The 20,658-nt window shown below is 40.3% G+C and overlaps 1 protein-coding gene across 2 annotated transcripts; it reads left to right on the forward strand.

Annotated features, from left to right (window-relative positions):
• The first annotated feature begins 1,082 nt into the window (after positions 1–1,082).
• Positions 1,083–10,872, forward strand: LOC115592818 (TNF receptor-associated factor 2-like). Of its 2 annotated transcripts, none has more exons than XM_030435980.1 (11): positions 1,083–1,563; positions 1,817–2,026; positions 2,393–2,471; positions 4,091–4,189; positions 4,407–4,568; positions 4,672–4,746; positions 4,954–5,028; positions 5,212–5,781; positions 5,942–6,119; positions 6,265–6,413; positions 7,885–10,872. In XM_030435980.1, exons 2-11 carry the CDS (start codon positions 1,839–1,841, stop codon positions 8,101–8,103), a joined length of 1,794 nt encoding a protein of 597 aa, XP_030291840.1. In that variant the 5' UTR covers positions 1,083–1,563; positions 1,817–1,838; the 3' UTR covers positions 8,104–10,872. The 2 variants fall into 2 exon arrangements, with proteins under 2 accessions (XP_030291840.1, XP_030291839.1); XM_030435979.1 differs by having other exon boundaries at positions 1,083–1,310.
• The last annotated feature ends 9,786 nt before the right edge of the window (positions 10,873–20,658 follow it).

Raw genomic sequence — 20,658 nt, forward strand, 5'->3', positions numbered from 1 at the left:
GTTTTTGCTTTCCAGAGCATTTTTTTTTTTTTTTTTTAATTTGTCCTCCAGATTTCTCCACATAAAGCTGACCTTGCAGTGAGGGGACACACCTGCAGGGCACAAACAAAATGAGTGCAAACAACCAGAAGTGAGTCACTGCAGGATGGAAGTTTATGTTTAGAAGCCGAAGGAGAGAAGAAGTGCAGTAGATTTACACGAAGGGTCGACCTGAGCGGCTTTTTAAGGGCCGATACAGATTGTTAGAAATCAAGACGACTGAAAAAAAAAAAAGAAAAATTCAAATCTTTGTGTCTAAATTTATGAACAACCAGTGATGAGATAAACCTTAATACAGTTCACTGTTCTTAAGTAAAATTTCTGTGTACTTTACATCAGTATTTCCTTTTTCAGCCACTTCACACTTCATCTCCACTACATTTATTTTGCTAACTTTAGTCACTAGCTACTATTGTATGAGAGAATGATGAAGTTGTTCACATAATCACGAGTGCTGGGATATTATAGTAACAAACAATATTTTTGGTTGAGAAAGTAGAAAAATGTATTGGGTGTGTGTAACAAAGGGGAAAAAAGTCACAATAAAGACACACGTGAAAAATAAAATGTTTTGGATCATCAGAAATTATTATTATTACCATTATTGTTATCATTTTAATTGTAAAGAGAACAACTAACAAAGACTTCAGGTCAACAGTTAGCACATACAAAACAAATCAAAGTGAAATTAAAGCCACATAATGACGTCAAACAGGAATACAAATAAATATATGTACAAATCAGAAATTAAATTAAATGTATCACATGTTTTGTTATTTATTAACTTAAGATATTTAAGTTGTGAGTTTAGTTCTAAAAAGACAAAGTGAAAAAATAATTTCTGTTATCATTACTATGATAGTAGCAAACAATATGTTCAAGGTAAAGTTAGCAGGGTCATAATAATGAGATTCCAGGTCTCACAGTCAAATTGTCAAACACTGGATGCTCATTGGGCCTCCGCCTCACATCGTCCCGCCCCCTCCAGAGTTCTGAGCCAATCACAGGCGCGCCTCCGCATCACATCTGCCCATCAACCCGTGTCCGTCCCCCCCCCCTGCATGACGTAACACCCAGTCTGAAAGTGCAATGGCGATATTGGACAATAACAGCCATCTCTTCTCGGGGACCACATCTATATTATGTGGCTAACGCCGAAGAAAAACCCTCCAGTCGGCCGCCGAACCACATCCAGCAGCGGGCGAGCAGCGGGCGAGCAGGACCGGTGATCCAGACAGGCTGCACACCATGACAGTGTAGATAAACCGCTGGTGAGTGAAAACTCCTCTGGTTGTAAAGGGGGGGGAAAAAAGAAAACCACGAAAAATAAAAAAATAAAACAGCGTCTCCAGTAAACGGTGTCAGATTTCAAAGGGGCGTGGCGGCGTGCTGGGTACCACTCCGACTAAAGGATGCTGATAGCTTAGCAACAGCGACAGGAAGGAGCAGGAGGCGGAGGAGACACAATGGATGTGCGCTTTGTCCGCGGCGTTCGCAGGCTAGGCTGAGCCGAGCCCGGATCGTGTGAGTACAGAGAGACGGCGAGGATGCTCGTCGGTTTGTGCCGAGTCGAAGCGCCAGGAGCCGGGATGCAGAGAGGGAATGTAAACAAAGGGTGTGGGCCTCTCAGCTGGCCCGTGATGCTCTGCCTCCATTACTGCTCCTCCTCATCACACACATGTCTCTGAACGTCTCCTTCTCCTCCTCCTCCTCCTCCTTCTTCCTCTTCTTCTTCTTCTTCTTCTTCTTCTGCTTCTGCTTCTTCTGCTGTCCTCAGGTGTGACGTGTGAACAGACACCATGGCCACACAGGAGCCGTCCCCTCCCTCGTCCATGGAGAGCAACAAACCCGGCTTCCCCAAGAAGATCCTGGGCAACAAGCTGGAGGACAAGCACCTGTGCAACTGCTGCCACAACATCCTCCGACGACCCTTTCAAGCCCAGTGTGGACATCGCTTCTGTTCCTACTGCTTCAACCGGACCGTGAGGTGAGAACAGGTCCGCCGTAGAGGATGTACGGTTGGTTCAAAGCCCGGTAACATCCACTTCCTGTGCTGATTACCCGACTGACTTGAGTCGCCACAAAGGGGAGCCTGCATTTCTTAATTTACCAACAGACAAAAGGAACATGTTATCTTCAGGAACACACTGTAATGTAATGTATGTTCCCCCCCACACTCAACTTAGTTAAGCTGAAGAACAAGTAGAGAACCTCTAAAGAACCGCACAGGGTCTCGAGGTCCAAAGAACTGATGATGAAGAACCACCAAAGCGTATCCAGCGTGATAATATGTGAGCTTTTCAGTGTATCCGATGTGTCACGTTGTTGTTTTTTTGTGTTGTTGTTTTTGCAGTAATGGACCCCAGAAATGCGGCGCCTGCATTAAAGAGGATATCTTTGAGGAGCCGACATCGATTTTGAAACCAGGATGTGTGAGTATCAAAGCGATTCTTTTTGTCTTTTTGTTAAATTGGAGTCAGTTTCATGTTAATTGGTACGGCGGCCGCTTCAGTAGTATTCTAAGTCAAAGCGTTCACAATTCTGACGTCGTTACTCTGTTTAAGTGATAAGTTGTTAGTTCTATAAATGCCCAAGCTGACACGTTCTGATGTTGGGATTTATCTGACCGACAGTCCAAAACCTAAAAGATAATTCAGTTTACAGTCAGATGAGGTGAACGAATCCTGGCTAAAGTAGATGACGTCTGTCATTTTTGTCTTTCATTTGGCTTTGAATATGCATGTGAACAATAATAACAACTTTATTTGCACAGAATTGTTTGACAGTGAAACAGTAAAAGGAACAAACGTCAGACAAGTCAAAGACAAAATTGACATTTAAACATGCACTGAGGTGTCACTGCGCAGGAGACTAACCTGTACTAAGTTGTGAAAAATGTCTCGGGGCCGAATTAAAAACAGCTGTTCAGTCCTAAACACTGCTGAACCTTTTCGATGCAGCAACGTCGACTTTTAACAGTTTCATTTTGAGCAAACTGTGGCGACTCCCTGCTCAGGTTTGGTTTCGGCCTGTTTTTTTCACTCGGTTTCAGTTTCATTCTGACGTCTCTGCACAGTAACAGACACAGATGTTTCTGTATATGTAATAACTCCAGATGTTTTCCCCTCCGGTGTGTCGGTCCCACTGCTGATGGAAGATTTCTCAGCATACAAAAAGCTGTTAGTCGCGAAGGGACATAAAGGTTTAAACGATGCTAAAACGTATTTAATCTTGTAATTTAAGTCACATTAGTCAGACGGCAGCTTCCAGTCGAACAAAGCCACAGAATCTGTAAAAGCAACAATAAATAACAAGAATCAGATTATCCACACCCTCTTTTTGAAACCTCTGGTTTAATCTTAAACAGTTATTTTTGTACTTTATTAGCCTATTATATGTATTTTTTCTACTTTAAATGTCAATCAGAAATGTCACCAGAATTTCTAGAAAGCATGAAAGCATAAAATGGAAATATTCAAATCCAGTACCTCTGAATGTAATCTACTGAGCATCTCTTTATCCAAAACATCAGAATGTTTTTTTTTTTGTTTTTTTTCTTACGTTTATTTTATTTGTTTATTATGTTTTCCTGCAAATCCTGTAGAAGGTGACAAAAAAAATGTTTAAATAATGATTAATGATAAGTGTAATTTGATATTTTGACCAGAAATTAGATAAATATTCTTAGTTTTAGTTTGTATTTGAGCCTCCACTGCTGCAGAGGAGTCGCGAAAATCAGGCAAAATCTTCGGTGATGAGTAAAAGGCTGATTTTCACTGTCGCTTTGAATTAACATCAAGTTATTAGTCTCATTTTCTCCATAACCGTGTGCATACTGGACACGAAATTTCTTCCATATCTTGTCAAAATGGATGAGTGTCGGCCCACATTTACTGGCTCCCTGACCTGCGGACGTAGTTTTGGCCTGGAGGCTGAAAAAGAAAGCTGCCTCTTGCGTTATTTGTGAGCAGACACGCAGGAGAAACGTTGCTGCTCGTGATTCCCGCGCGCTCACACTGAACAGGCTGCTGTTTTTCTTTTTTCTTTTCAGGCTTTTCCTGACAACGCAGTCCGAAGGGAAGTCGAACACCTTTCAGCCGTGTGTATCAATGAAAATTGCACCTGGAAAGGCAGCATTAAAGAGTACGAGGTGAGGCGACGTCTGACCTACTTTCATGACTTCCTTATTGCTCTACCGTTTGTTTAACACGTCGGTAATAATTAGTTTTTATTGTTTATAGTTGGGTGTAAATGTGCAGTTTTTTCTTTGCCTGTCAACTCATTTTCCTACATTTTGCCAGCTCGTGCAGCACACCACAGAGACTGTTGTAACAACTTCAGCTCCACTTTTCTTTTCTTTTTTACAGATGAACCACGAGGGCAAGTGCGAGTTCATGATCATCCCCTGCCCCTCCTGCAAAGAACATATTCGCTTCAACGAGCAGGAGCGCCATAACGAGCGCGAGTGCCCGGAGAGAACACTCAACTGCAAGTACTGCAAGGAGCCATTTCACTTCAAAAACATCAAGGTTGGACATGATTTATTTAGACCCGCTAGGATGCTAAGAGGCTCGTCTGGGCCGCAGCGGCGCGTCGCAGCAGCTCCCTGTGTAACATTTTGTTTACTTTCAGGCGCACGACGAGATCTGTCCCAAGTACCCGATGATCTGTGAAGGCTGCGCCAAGAAGAAAATACCCCGAGAAAAGGTGAATCTGTAAAGAGCGTGCGGACGAGAGGAAGCATTTTGTTGCAGGGAAAAAAAAAAAAAGGTCACGCGAAGCTGCTCCGGCTCAGTTTCTGCCTCTCGTGTCTCGAAATCAGAGACAAGTCACAGAGCTGAGCGTGTTTTATAAACCAGGACACTTACTGCTAAGTTTGCGAGTAACACTTTTAATTGTTGTGTTCTTTTGCAGTACGTGGACCACATTAAGTTCTGCAGCAAATTCAGAACTCCATGTCGATTTCATGTCGTGGGATGTGACATGTCCGTAAGTGCTTCACGTTTGCGCACTTTTAGACTATTATAAAGGGAGAGAAGGTTAGAGAAGATGGAGGGTTCTGTCTGGTTTTCCTAGAGCCTGACTGATAAACCGTTTGAGGTTGATATGCACACACGTTTTGCAATTATTCCTTAAATGTGTTTCTCACACTCTTGCGTTTTGTTTCCGTAGGTGGAAAAGGAAAAGATCCACGACCATGAGCGCGCCTACGCCTACGAGCACCTCAACCTGTTGCTGCACTACATCATGGGCATGAAAGTGAGCATGGAGGGCCTGCAGCCCCAGGGACTGGAACTCGCCGGACACAAACTGGTGGAACTCCAGCAGTCCCTCAGGGAGCTCGAGGCCAGAGTCTCCCAGCTTAGCACCACCTCCTCTGGGCCTCCCGTGCAGGGAGCTGCCGCCGCCTCCTCCTCATCCTCCAGCTCCGGTCCTCCTGGTCCACCCGCTTCAGCTCCGCTCCCTCCTCCGCCCACCCTGGCTCCCACTCTGTCCGTGTCTACCTCCTTCACCCCCCTGCCCAGCTCGGTGGGAGCGGCGCTGGAGCTCCAGCTCCACAGCGAGAAGACCAAGGTGGCCGAGCTGGGTCGCAGGTGTACGGAGCTCGAAGTTAAAGCCGGCACTTTTGAAAACGTGGTGTGTGTCCTGAACAGAGAGGTGGAGAGGTTCGCCACCACCATGGAGGCCAGCAACCGTCAGCACAAACTGGACCAGGACAAGATCGAGGCTCTGAGTAACAAGGTATCACCAGAGCACCAGCTGATGTTTTGACAACCTGCGGGCATGAAGCCAAATAAAAACCTCAAATCATTTTTTTTTTAAAAACTGTCATATGCAAAGGGATGATATTTCCAAGTAGCCCAACCCAGGAAGTCAAACAGAGTGTGTGTTTATGTCTCAGGTGCGTCAGCTGGAGAGGACGGTGGGGTTGAAGGACCTGACAGTCGCTGAGATGGAGGGTCGGCTGAGGGAAATGTCTGCCACTACGTTCGATGGCGTCTTCGTCTGGAGGATCTCTGATTTCGCCAAAAAGAGACAAGACGCCATCGCCGGTCGAGCCCCCGCCATGTTTTCACCAGGTAATCCCAACTGATTCCAACCTGTTGAAGGTTATTAAGAAATAAAATCTCTAATAAAAAAGACACCCCAGGACAGTCAGATCTGGTTTGAATTTACAGATTATTATTCGCAAATGACTGAATCAGAGTTTGTCTCCCCATTCAGCCTTCTACACCAGTAAGTACGGCTACAAGATGTGTCTGCGGATCTACCTGAATGGAGATGGGACGGGGCGCGGCAGCCACTTGTCCTTGTTCTTTGTGGTGATGAGAGGACTGAGTGACGCTCTGCTCAAATGGCCTTTCAACCAGAAGGTAAAACATCCATAGTTCTTTTTTTTTTTTAGATGCTGCTGAAATTGTAAAAATCTATATTTTTATTGTAGATACACAGTACTGATAACAAAATAAATGTTTGACATTTAGTACAAAAACTGTTCCATGTCAAAAACTGCCACAACAATACTTCAGATTAATATCATTTTCAACTTGCACTGGGTAACATTCTTCAAACAACTTCAGTCCTGATAATAAATACCAAATATTAATTAATTTTCAGAATTTTAACCTTTTAAATACCAGTCTGTTTATTTCCCATATACTTAATATATACTAAGTTTTATTATGAGGCAAAGCCCCCTATAGGACACAAGGGGAATAGCATGTATTTGGTCTGTGGGCCAACAAACAGGTAATTTGCCATACGTAGTGAAGAATTGCAATATTACAAAAACTCATCCAGGACCACAGAATGAAAGCTTGATAACATGGGATGCAAAATGTTATGCTGTGATGATAGTGGGATGAAAAAAATAGCTTTAACGGCTCGTAATATGTCAAACAGCTGTCTATAATATACACTGTGCATTATAGACATATTAAATGAGCTGAGGTTGAAATTTAAAAATAGAAATAAAACAAATACCTTTGTCAAAATAAAGACAGTATGCATTAATACAGCCAAAATGATCCAAAAATAAAGTAAAAAAAAAAAAACATTAAATGTTTCAACAGTTTCATGAGGGGCAAACAAAAAACAGATGACCTTAATCTCACAGTGAACTCTGAATTTGTGTATTTTAGGGCGATAAATTAAAGATGATTTATAAAGTTACGTAACCCGAGCTGTCAGCTTAGAACCACAGAACAAGATAAAAGTGCAGCAAAGCGACAACCTGCAGTTGTTCTCGATTTAATTATTAAACGCTCATATCTTGTGTGGTAACAGCAACAGGGTGGTATTGTTGCATAAAGTATTCCTTATATTATTATATTTATTTAAATGAGTCAGTAAATCACTGACCTTTTTGTTGAGCCCAACACATTATTTATAATTTCCTCAACATGTGTCATTCCTCCTGCAGGGTGAATGCACACATGTAGCTCCAAAAGTGCCTTCGACATCTGCAGTCTTATGAAATAGCAGATTTTGCGACAGACGTAGCAGGTGTTGGGACCAAAAAACAGAGAGGGCTGAGTTGGTGGTGGTGTTATATTGAAGGAACTGACAGTGAGGCATGAAATGTGAGCCAGGAAGTCCAGTTGGAATAACAGAACAACGCATTTAAAGGCTTAACAGATGGTTTGTAATACGCAGAGAGTATTTAAAACTCTGGATTATTTCATCCTTTTATTGCATCACCGTCACGAGATAAAACACATGCTGCTCACGTCACAAAGATATCTACCAGTAGTGTGGAGGAACAATATCTATTTTTTGGTTTTTGTTCGGACTGTCCCTTCCAGCAGTAGACAAACACAGTTCCTTTGTCTGTTTTCTTCCCAGGTGACTCTGATGCTGCTGGACCAGAGCAACAGGGAGCACATCATCGACGCCTTCCGCCCCGACGTCACTTCCTCCTCCTTCCAGAGACCCGTGAGCGAGATGAACATTGCCAGCGGCTGCCCGCTCTTCTGCCCGCTCTCCAAGCTCGACGCCAAGAACTCTTACATCCGCGACGACACCATCTTCATCAAGGCGATCGTGGACCTCACCGGCCTCTAGGCGGCTCGGCCGGGTGGTGCAGTTTGGCAACCAGTCAGCTCTGTGACCATTAAGGCTTCATTTTGGCTCACTTTTGGTCCCCTTTAGGGCTCCGTCCAGGCGTCTAACTGTCCCCTGCAGCTCGAGGGAGACAGACATGCTTGCAACTGCATGTGGCTGCAGTCCAGGCGGCGCTGGCATCGTCATACCCGGTGGTCTGTTCGCGAGGACCACCGCCATTGCTGTACATTTTGGGTGCAAACCTTTTTTTTTGTGTTCGTCATCACGGCGCCACTCCCATGGGGGGTTTAAAAGTCACTTCCGTTGTTGCACACGCAGTAAGCTTTCAGTTAAAGGAGCGCCGGTGCAGCGCGGGCAGACGCAGATGACGGAGTGAAAAGAGTGGATGCTTTCTCTTTGAATCTCCGACGCGGGATGTCTCGGAACAGGGTTGTAGATTACAGATAGTTGATCGTTCTGATGTGGCTGTAGAAAAGCTGGCAGTAGACTTAAAATAGAAGTTAGAGCATGGCTTGATGCAGTTTTTTGCTTTCCCCCCCCCCACCCCCCGCAGGTTGTGGATATTGTGAGCTTCTCAATTCCAGTGTCGAGTGAATTTGCATAGACAAACGTGGAGTTATGTTATGAATAAGATTACAGGCTTCTTTTTTCTTTTTTCGTTTCGTAGCGCAGAGTGCATGCCGCCGGCGTTTTTGATGAAGCATTGAAAACCGCTCCTTATTTTTCGACCGAGCTTTTTCGCGAAAAGGTTCCTCGTTCGTTGTTCAACTTGTTAGTGAATTAGCCATCCGTGATGGTGGACATTGCCTGCATGTCTTTTGGAACCAGGCTATTTTACGTGTAAAGAAGTTAGTGTTGCGTATTTGTTCCTAATTAGGGGTTGGGTGGTTCTGATCGGTGGTTTGGTACATCTGTGGAAGATACAGTGGAGTTACCAAGGAGTCAGGGCAGCTTGCCAGTCAAGCCTGAGGCATCGAACTCTCTGACAGACAAACATAAATAGCATGCATGGAGTTCTCCTGCAGGATATGCTCACTAGCTCACATCTCAACACATAGTACTGTGCCCCACCACAGATTGAGGTTAACACAGATTTCCACGAAATGAAGGAATTGTCCGTTCCTTGTTTTCTGTCCATTCGGTATACAGTGCGTATGTGTTTCTGCTGCTCTGAGATAGACTACTGATGTGAATCTAATAATATATGTTGGTGCAAATATACGTGTGTGGAGGCTGAGAGGCTGAGGTAACCAGAGGTTGTTAGACTTTGTTGTAGGTTTACGGGCCGTCGCCGACCGCCCCCCAGATTACTCTTTCGTGTTTTGAACGTGCTCTTCACTGATTTTTCCAATAAGGCACCACGAACCTACACTTTTCTTTCCACGCGTCCGCCGGAGAATCGCCGTCGTACTTACTTAGCATGCATGCTGAGGTTTTTTTCAAAGGTTCACGCTGGCCTGTTTGAAAACCAGTCTCGACCTGTATTGGACCCTCTCTGTGCATGGGAGGCTTCAATTCATATTCACTTATGGAGTTTCACATCGGCTTCCTCCGCGAGCCTCGTGTGGACGCATTTATTTGTATTCGTTTTGGATGAAAATACGTAATCATAGGATAGTTATTATGTTATAACTGGCGCTGCGTCCGTTCAACGGGGGCAGCCGCCTATATTCATAGCAATTTATAAATATGTATCTTTCATATCATAATGTTGAAATAATCTATATATCAATGTTAATATACAGGAGATGTTATAATAAACATAGTATTGCTGAATACCTTATTAATTCTATATCTATATACCAACTTTTTCTTTGTCAAGATGGTTTGAACAGGCCAGGACGCCCCCCCCTTCTGTGCAGCAAGGACTTATGATTCCTTCTAGAGTGCAATATATGATTATGTCTGTTAGATTTGATGACACTTTGGCTTTAAGGGTTTACAGAAGTCATACGCGACTTATTTGTTTACATTACTCATTACGGCGCTGAAGAACTGCAACCGAGGGGAAAAAAAAACAAACGGTGCTTTCCTCGCCATCGAGCGTACGCTGCTTGACATCACATAACATGAGGATCTCTAAACTGGTTTTTAAAAGAGCTTTTCTTTTTTTTTTTTTTTTTTAGAAAAAGACCATTTAAATGTTGAGGAATTCATCCTACAAGTAGGTTTATACTCTAAAAAAAAATACTTTTCAGTGCGGACGGAGCATGTGACGAGTAGGAGTACATGAACTTTTTGAGTGTTCCTGTAAACGTGCCAAAATCAAATATTACCTCCATATACGAACAATGTTGTACTGCAAGTTGTATTTTGTGTTCTATGCTAAAATATGGTGCCAAATATGTTTATAATTAACAATGTGTGTGTGTGTGTGTGTGTGTATGTGTGTGTGTGTGTGTGTGCGTGCGCACCATTTGAATACGATGCATTGGTCACTTAAGAGATAATTAATACTGTCCCATGAAGCTATCCTCGATTAACAGACCCTCCCAAGGTTTTTCTGAATGTAAGCTTTAATTTTTTCTTTTCCTTTCTAAAAAAAAAAAAGACACAAAACAGCAGTTCTGTAATGTGATGCAGTCGACTTGAAGCAACTTTATTTGTGCACTTTGTATCGGTTGTTTGTCCAAACAGGGTATTTTGTTGAGTGATTTATGTACCTTGAAGTCAGAGCCATATATATTCTGATGTTGATCATTGATGTATTATGCTAAAAAGGACATGCAGTATGTAATAAAGTTTGCTGGTTTCAGCTTGTTGACTTATTGTAGACTCTTTAGTGGGCCAAGTTTCTGCATAACGAGTTTTTTTCGCTTCATGTACATTTACTTCTGTACTTTCACACCGAATGCAGGAAGAGCTTTTAGATTGTTGTGCTGGTTTATTCTATTTAAGGAAGGAATGGAGGAACTTTTAAGTGTTTATGCAACAGTCTCGTGATTCCTCTGATGATTATAAATGATCAGCAGCAACAGAGACCATCAGCGAAAAGACTGCTATTTCTATATAGTTATTATAAATGCCTTTGCTCGTGGCTATATACACCACATATACAATCACATATGAATACTTTACATCATCACGATCCATCCATGCGGTCTTTATGTCACTCGCTTCCGAAACAAATGATCTTTACAACTGCAGGCGCTGGTGTCGTACCACTTTTGTCAAAGCAGGGTCGCTAAAATCATCGAAAAACTGCTGTTGTTCCTCTTCCTCACTTAAAAGGAAAAGTTCACCAAAACAATATTTCAAATGTTCCCCTGAATAACTGAAGTAGATACTAAAAAAAGCAGCTCCAGAAAATTCAGCTCCAGGTACATTTGGCTGTTTGAGTCCAGTATTTCCCAAGCTATCATCGTCATAGGATAAATCTGAGCGGTTGTGAGATGACTAATGGCCAATTGGCATAAGTAAAACACTCAGAAATTCTGAAATTTGCTCTAATTTTCCATAGTTTTTTGTTAAATATCAGTCATTTTACCCTGAACAGTTATTTCTCCTATGTCCTATAACCCGTAGGACACAGGAGAAATAACTGTTCAGGGTAAAATGGGTCACCGGCTAAAGGAGGAATAGAAACATTTTACATTTATCACATTTTTTGTCAGAAGAAAGTTTTACAGATTGTAATTTTAGTGATCATTGTTCCATCACTGATTGACTTCTTTCTTCAAACCTTAAAATATATATATTTTTTAAATAGTCAGAGGTGATTCCTTAACACCTCTGAAACTGGGGGTCTGTCATCTTGAGTTAATATATCACATTACCTCCCGCAACTGCTCACTAGAGGGCACTATGGGTCCCTGAATGAAAAAGGCTTAACCTCTCCCTCTGAATGTAGTTACACAGTACATAAAACATAAAAACCATGAAAACAGAGATCATTGTTCTTTTATGAGCAGGTGTGATTTAAAGGCAATCTGCATTTTACATCCGTCACTGGAAGTGAACTGCTGGGACATCTTTGTTAAAAGCAGTGGACACTCTGGACCGTTTGACCCTCAAAACAACGCTCTGCATTGTACACATCCGTGAGTGCTGCCGGGATGCTCATTTAAAAATAAGTGCTTATAATTAACTTCTAACAGTAAATGCACAAAGACACTGCTGCTGTGCTGCTGACAGGACGTGTTGTGTAACACATGAGCAGAACTTTATGGTTGAGTCACACACACAGACTGCAGAGGAGTGTGGAGGAAGTGGTAGTTACCTTTACAGGATGTGGTCCGGTGAGGAGATGGAAACATAGGAGGATATTCTTTTTTTCTCATGACCTCTTTATTTTGAGAGCGAAAGCAAAAGAAACTGAATCTTTTCTCTTTAATGCAACCCAGAGCTTTTTATTTTTAGTTCATCAGTATCATTTGTAATCTCTGATGAAATTCACATTATGCAGTCTACTTTTTGTACAAATAAAGGGAGGGTTTATGTCTGTCATGACATCATATTTCAGGTTTCTGTGCTTTTATTATGGAAAATCTATAAATCATGTAAAAAAACAAAACAATGTTTGAGTCATGATGATGCTATTCGCTCACACTCAATGGTGGAGGTAGTTCTAGCAGTACAGCTCTGTAAGTAAAAGTATTACATTCAAGATTTCACTAATAGGTAAATAAAAAGGTTTAACAGTAAAGCTGGTGGAGGTAGACTCCATTTTAACTACATTACACAAGGCTGGATAGTTTGATCTGTATGACAGTATCATATTTAGTTACCAAGATAGTAACTAAAGCTGTCAAATAAATGTAGTGGAGTAAAAAGTTCAATATTTCCCTTAAATATATGTCCGAGTATGAGTATAAGGTAAATATTCAAGTAAGCAGAGGTATTTAATTGTTAATAAGTTTATTTACTAGTTACTTTTCAGATTACATGTTGCTTCAAAGCCAAACGCGTGCATGTTCTATTAACTGATTTTATCGACATTCAAATTAAAAATAAACACTGATTCCAATAATCTGAAATATGCTGTTTTTCAGATCTGATCACTTTTTATAGTTAAGCACATTTAAAAACAGATACTTTTACTTTTACTCAATTACTATTTGTATGGGTGACTTTCACATTTACCAAAGTACTGTTTTAACACGACATCTGTACTTTTACTCAAGTATGAGTTTGGGGTATTTGTAGGTAAATGTACTCAGTTACTCTGTGAATTTGATTACTGGCAATGAGAAAGTCTGCAAAATGGTGCGGTGCTTAACTCCGTCACATGACATGCCCTACAGGCCGGAGTGAAAATCGAACGCACCCTTTCTTTTTGGCGCGGTACTCTTGAACCTCACCTGTTGCAGGATGTTTCACTCACCTGTCGCAGGATATTACACTCACCTGTGGAATGTTTTCCTGTCGCTACTTTCCATCTCGCCTCAATCAGAAAGCAACAACAACCTCCATGATGGACAGATCTGAATACCACGTTAACGGACACTCTGCAACGCCAACGGACACTCTGCGAAGCCATTTTAGTTGCCCTTTACTATAGTTAGCTACACTGTTAGCTAGCTTCGTCTGCAAAGGCGAACTTTCCCTGCTGCTAACTTGGATTTGGAACGTCTCCTCAAGATGAGGACCACTGCTTCACTTCACCCAGATAAGTGTTTCTGTTTTTTGTGCTAACATGGATGTTGTGTGTGTTTTATGCTAGCATAACACTCTGGGACAATATTAGTTGTCCGTTACCATGAGTTAGCTACACTGTTAGCTAGCTACATCCACAAAGCCAAATTTGTAGTAATAGTAGTAGGGAGCAGTACATATTTTTTTCTCCATATGCTTTGTATGCCAAGCTATTTTATAGCCAGTACTGAAAAGTCAATTTAAAAAAGTACAATCATTTCAAGCTGTAGGAGAAAAGTGAAAAGTAGCTTGAAAATAAAAAGCAAAAGTAACATGAATACACAAGAGCCTCAAATTTGTAGCTAACAGTCACATTGCTCAGCTACAACCTTGATTAAATGTAGCCCCATCTAGCTTAAAAAAACAAAACATTTTGTCGTATTTGAAAATGATAATTGTGAAAACAATACTAAGAGTAATCGATGATAAAATCAATCATTAGTTGTTGCCCTAATAAAAACATTAGCCTCACAGGCACCATTTGCCTACTATGTACTTCTACTTTTAATATTTTTATGTATACTTTTACGTAAGGGAAAAAAACAACTGGTTGTATGGGGCTGAAAGGTCTTGGTGACATACTACCCACAAACTCCTGCTTTCTTTATAGGTTATATTGTTGTTCCTGTTTAACCATTTCAGAGAGGTGCTGTTATAGCTTAACCATCATTTTTGTCTGTAGTTTGTATGCTGTTGAATTGTGTAACATTGAGAGGGGGTTTTCTATTAATTTAGGGTAAACTTTATATCGGAGACACTTTGGAATTCACTAGCATCACAAAGAACAGCCACCGAAATGTTTATTGTACAAAGTTTAATCCATACTTCTTTGGACATGATATCAAACTGTATTTGTGCCTTAACATAACCAAACCTCAACTACCAGATAACCGTTTGAAAGTTTGAAAAGGCCCTGACAGATGAGGATCTGTACAAGCAACATATGTTGTTGTTTAATTTGGAGGGCTTGTTGTGCTGAAATGAATGATGTTTATGGGCTCTGACAGTGGAGCAGGCATGGGATAAACATTTGCATACTCTTTCCAACAGTCAAATGGACTACTGCTGAGTGGAATAGATGACACACTCCTGCACTCGTCTATCTGTTTGAGCTCTGCCGTTGCTAAATTAATCTCCACAGAGTGTTTGAGTGTTATCCTCTCTGTTGGAGGAGGTTGACTGTTATTTGGCTCGGTTAGTTGCTGCACGATTCTTGTGTGTTATGTTCAGATACTGCCAGGGTCACTGTAGGTAAATTACTTAGACTTACTGTACTTGTTGGAGCACCTGCAACTTACATCTCTTATTTAGCTGAGTAATATAGTGTAATGGACACAAGCATTAACACAAATGGCTAAAAAAAATGGTGGAAAAAAGAATAATAAACAATGATGTTCTCTCGCCTGTGGAGTAGGGACCACTAACATGAGCACAGAAAGGAAATAACTCTTCTGTACTCATGTGAACCTGTAATATAAGTAATCATTGGGTGCTTCTCAGGCGCTTACAGGAAAGCAGATGGAAAATTAATGAACATTTGACTCCATGTGTCCTTATGCTTTTCTGTCAGGTGAAACTACGGAATAGAAGGGGAACAGTACCCTGTGCCCTCCAGTAATGCACAAGAAATGTCTGGCAAGAAGTTAGTATATCACATTTGATTAACTGAAACCATAAAATGTTTTTTCATGGAAAGTATCTCAAACGATAAATCAGGCATCCAATCAATTTGTCAATTTATCCTTGTGATAACTGACTAATCAACCAATCAGTGAAACATTTTTGCAGGTAAGATAATAACTTTGGATGTTATTAAAGATGTACTATAGTAAAAAAAAATACAGTATTTCCCTCTAGCATGTAGTAGAACCCAAACTCAGAACTTTCTCTCAAGTTCAACAAAGGTCAAATGTCATTGGGAAGTTTCTGTCTCATTAGAGAAAAAGAAAGATTTGATTCATTTGAGCTTAAATACAAGTTCATCAGGACTTATAAAATGTACTACCCCCCTTGTTCCGGGAGGTAAACTGACACAGAAAAGGTGAGACGGATGCTCAGTTTTGGACTTGGCCCGAACAAGCAAGTTGTAATGCGTACATAAGCCAGACATCGTGAGCGATGTCGGCATATTCAAAATACCTCATCACTTTGGGGTTGCTCTCTTTCAGTCAGACACTAAGTGCCGATGCCAGCGGTGTCCTCCAGACTAAACAACCAGAGTAATGAATGTGTTGTTTGGTTTCATGGAACTTAGTGCAGCTTTGACCCCATGTGGGGTTGGAGGCATTGTGAGTATGATTCGGGATGTGCACAGTGTTATTTGATAAACTTTATGTGTCCATATTACCTTCAGAGTCGCTGTGCATTTTCTGTTTTTGTTAAGGATAAAGGTCAGTTGATGGACATGAATAGGGCTCGACCACAGATGTTTAACTGGCCTTGTTTGGGGTGAAGTAATGCTAAATTGTTTAATACTTTCTAATCTGAAATGAATGGAAGATTTTGTTAAGGGCTGGAACAAACAATAATTTTTTATTATCAATTAGAATAAAAAATAATTGAAATAAGCTTTCCATCATCTAAATCAAAAGCAGAGTTGCAATGCTTGTATTACATTTTGAATAAGTTGTTAAACTGAAAAGTAATCAAGAGTTGTTCTTATTAATAGATATAGCAATAAGTGGACACATGGTATGGAAAAGACTGATAGCTACAGTAGAATTTGGTTTTGATCTTGGTGAATGACTCATTGCCTTGGATTCAAACATTACACCGAAATTAAAACCAAGACCAACAGAGGGAGTGCTTTTATTGCACTGACCATCAGTGGAAGCACGGAAATATCAAGCACCAAATGTTGTGGCACAAATCTAAAAATGCACATTACATTTTTATTTTGAAATTCATGGGTTAGAACAAAACCAAGTTTTTATTTTTTGGTAGCATAAAAATATTTTTTTGTGCCAAGAAATCAATTTAATGTGTCCTGAAAAGAGCTGGTGAACTCTGCACTGGGACATTTCCCTTGATGATAAAAAGCAGGCATGTTTCGTCTACCTTGTCTTTGCCTCTCCTTTTTTTCACCCAGGATTCAGGTCAGACAGCAGTTGGTTGACTCAACTCAAAAGTCATGTATACAGTAGCAACAGCTGATGTGTAATATCACCATTTTAAAGACCTCATGTAAACGCTAGAACTGCCAGCTCACTTAACAGATATGTGGCTGTTTTGAAAGATTGTGGCTGGACTGTGCTGGTAAAGTTAATGAAGTGCATTTATTAAGATGGCCTGCAGTAAGAAATGGTGTCTGGTTTTTTTTTTTAAGGTAATGTGTTGGCTGTAAAAAGGGACTTACCAGAGACAGACTTAGTACCAGTTTTGGTCATGGCAGTGTCGGTCTGCTGGTCTGGCCAACACTTCCAGACTGAAACATTTCAATAACTTTGGATGGATTACCATGAAGTTTTGTAAACATTGTATACATAAATTTTGCCTACAGCATGATATTTAGTGAACCCTTGACTTTTCATCTAGCGCAATCATCAGATCAAAATCATAATTAATCTAGTAACAAATCTGACTTAATACCTGTAAAACTAATGATATTTACATCAGCCTAAGCTGTACTTTGTTGGCCTGGCCAACATATCAGGTAGCCGATATTGGCATATCACAGATAAATTGGTATTGGCTGATTCAGAAACTTGTTTATCAGAGATTATAGTGCAGAAAAGGATGCTTGGGATAATTTATAAGCATTAAATTCACAGTTAAGTTTACTGTTTCAGTGCACTGAGCATTTAGCTCAAAGCCTTACAGAGCTGCTAGCATGGCTGTAGATTCTTAGCCTTGTTTTGTCAAACCAGTAGTGGAAGGCATTGATGAAGTACTGAAAAATTGTAAATTTCTGTTGACAGTATTAAGTATCCTCTGTAATCTAAACATTTACTTGTAGTGTCATGGTTGAAGTATGCTGCCCTTGTCCCACTCAGATTAAGACTTCATAACTGCTGTCATGATGACATGCCTGGTCTCGATTGTTTGTTGGCAGTTGGTCAAAAGGGATTAGAAGAAACACCTGCAGTTCCTCTGTTTATTTAGTCCTCATACTTTTTAAAGTCACATCAACTTTAAAGTGAAGGACACTGTGTAGCTGCCAAGAAGCACTGCATTGAAGTTAAAATGGCCTGAACTTGTCTCACAGTCAGATTATAGTGAAGCCCTTTGGACATTAATGTGTCAAGAGAAATTCGGCAAAAGCATTCACGGCCAAGGCAAAAGGTAATATGCTGGCAGTTCAGAGTAGGAGATAAAGCTGCAAACAATTCCAAGTTTGCCAACACGGTGATCCCATGGATTTTACAGCAGCCACAGTTTCCATTTCCTGTTTCTGGATGCTGTTTTATGGCTTGAGCATCAGCCAAATGAGCTGTGTGTTTTGTAGCATGATTTAAGACAACAAAGAATCCTGTTGTGCTATTCCTGCTTGTCTAAAAGTAACCAATACTCTTTTTTTTATTGAACTTTTTCTGTAATTTTAGTGACCACACGATTCATAGAATTACTTGAGGAAAATGGTCATTTGATGATTCTTAGTAGCAGCTATATAGAAAATAAATTTAAATTGGTATTAGTAGTATTTTAAAACCATGCTGTTTACATTACATTACATTTTTCCCATCAGACTTCCTTCTTGACACAAAACTGTCATTTCTGTTGGAAAGGACCATCGGGCAAAAATAAAGTGAAAGTGTCCAGAAACAAATATAGCTAACCATAAACCTACTCTGAGAAAAGACCAACTCAACCAGGCATTTTAGTTGTACTGCTACCAAAGGTAATTGTTATCAGACCTGATTTAGACCTTGTAGCACGTTTTTCCAAGCTTTTTTAGAATCTCTTCCACAACTGCAGTGCAACCACATTCTTTTCACCATCTACCACATAAGAACATTTCATAAACCTACAGCTGTTTATTGCCATGCTATTTCTAGTACTCAAGAGATATTTTCACAATCCTGCACACTTCAGGATGCTTACACTGGCCGAAGCACATTAGATCATTTTTATCCTATGGAATGTTTCCACATGTTTTCTGATTGCCAGTGTTTGAGCCACTGGTGGACAAGAGTAACTACTGAGCTCTTGGGAATGCAAACCATTTAAAACTGAAGATTATATTGAATTTAACCTGCTATGGTCTGCTCTTGAGTGCCCTTTAAATAAGACCACTCACCCTTGCTTAACCCTTGCCTGCCAGTGTCAGCAGGGATTATCAGTTTTTGTAAATTATACAACTCTGAAGCTTATGCAGAGAAGTACTTTCACCCGAATTACAGAACTTCAGTGTAATTTTCAATTACTTGTCATTTACTTGAATATTAGGGCTGGCTGATATGACCTTAAATTGACATTGTGGTTTTGGTGATTGTATTATGTCATCTTTGATACAAAATTAAAAGGAACACTACATTAAAACGTGATTTTAGCTCTTTTTACTCTATTGGAAATGTAAGGGAACATATCTTCAGACAGAAAGAAAAAGATATATAAAAAGCTTTGTTTACCTTATATGCTTGGGTTCCTTAAATTGGTATTACAGTTGAAAACAGTAGGTACTAGATATAACTGCAGTGCTATGACCCCTATTAGCCTTTTAACTGCACATAATTCTATTGCACATTATTTTATTATGCTAAGCCTTTATGATGGTAATAATGGTTTTGCAAAATCCAATAATTTCAATGCGATAATGTCTTTAACTTGTGCTGTATTGAATATTTTTTACTGTGGCATTTCTACATCTGATCATCATCATAGAGATCAGGAGCTACTAGTGACGCAGAACATAAAAAAAAAAAAACCTTGACTATGATTGGACACTCCAGGCAGACAAAGGTTTAATATTTTTATACAGAATTGAATCATGTTCTTATATGTTCTTCTAACCATGTCCCACACTGGCTGACTGAATGCTGGTTAGCAGTGAAATTAGGTCACTCCCCGGGGTCTTGTCAATACATAATTAAAAAGACGGGACACAGACTCACTTCCCATGCAGTCTCTGCACATATGAACCACTGTGGTGTGTCAGAGGCTGTGCTGCAGTGTAGGACAGTTAATGATGTCTTCTGTTTAAAACATTACATTTATCGTTTTGGAAAGAGGACATTATGAATCTTGGTAAGACATGTAACAACTTGTATTTTTGCCATAAAATCCAATACATCCAGTTAATCAAATAACTAGAACTATAAAAGCTGAGTAGTGAAAGGCCAGCTTGTGTTTCACAGACAGTCTGATGTCAGCGGCTCCACTGTTGAGAGTGAGGAGTTTGCATGACCAACGGGTAACTCATCCTCTGATTCATCCCCCACCTGGACATCAGTGAGCTCATTTATTAAATTCCCTGTCTTGCTGTAAAACATAAAAATAGATTTGCGTGTTAAACTTGACGTTGGTTGTTTCACACTTCATACGAGGATATTTTCATCTGGGATTAAACAAACTGTGTCCAAACCTCAGATGTATTTCAGCATCATTTCATCATTTTGATGGACTTGTTGGACTGGATATGTATGTATATGTTTAATGAAACAGCAAAACAACTAATAGGCTAAATGCCACAATTGACAAATAAAAAAATACTAGTTAAAATGGCCTTGTAGTTGAAACATACTATACAAATAAATAAACTCAGTTTGCCCTCCTTAATGCTCAAAATTTAAAGTAATGGAAATGCTCTAAAGGTGTGTAGATGACACAAGCGGTATCTAAAAATGACATCCCCGTTCCTAATTTTGGTTAGTTCTGATTGGTCCACCATTTTGAATTGCTGAACTTATCTGGAATATTTGGCAGTGATTTCAATGTCTGTAATGAGTATGACACAGGTTTGTTTTATATTAACTGGTTATTATT

Source organism: Sparus aurata, chromosome 12 (genome assembly GCF_900880675.1).
Source record: "Sparus aurata chromosome 12, fSpaAur1.1, whole genome shotgun sequence".
NCBI classification, from domain to species: domain Eukaryota; kingdom Metazoa; phylum Chordata; class Actinopteri; order Spariformes; family Sparidae; genus Sparus; species Sparus aurata.

Excerpts from the sequence above, each read along its gene's own strand:
- LOC115592818 (XM_030435980.1), top strand. The coding sequence starts at position 1,839 with ATGGCCACACAGGAGCCGTCCCCTCCCTCGTCCATGGAGAGCAACAAA. Across the intron at positions 4,190-4,406 it reads GCAGCATTAAAGAGTACGAG|ATGAACCACGAGGGCAAGTG; the intron begins GTGAGGCGACGT and ends TCTTTTTTACAG. Across the intron at positions 4,569-4,671 it reads TTCACTTCAAAAACATCAAG|GCGCACGACGAGATCTGTCC; the intron begins GTTGGACATGAT and ends GTTTACTTTCAG.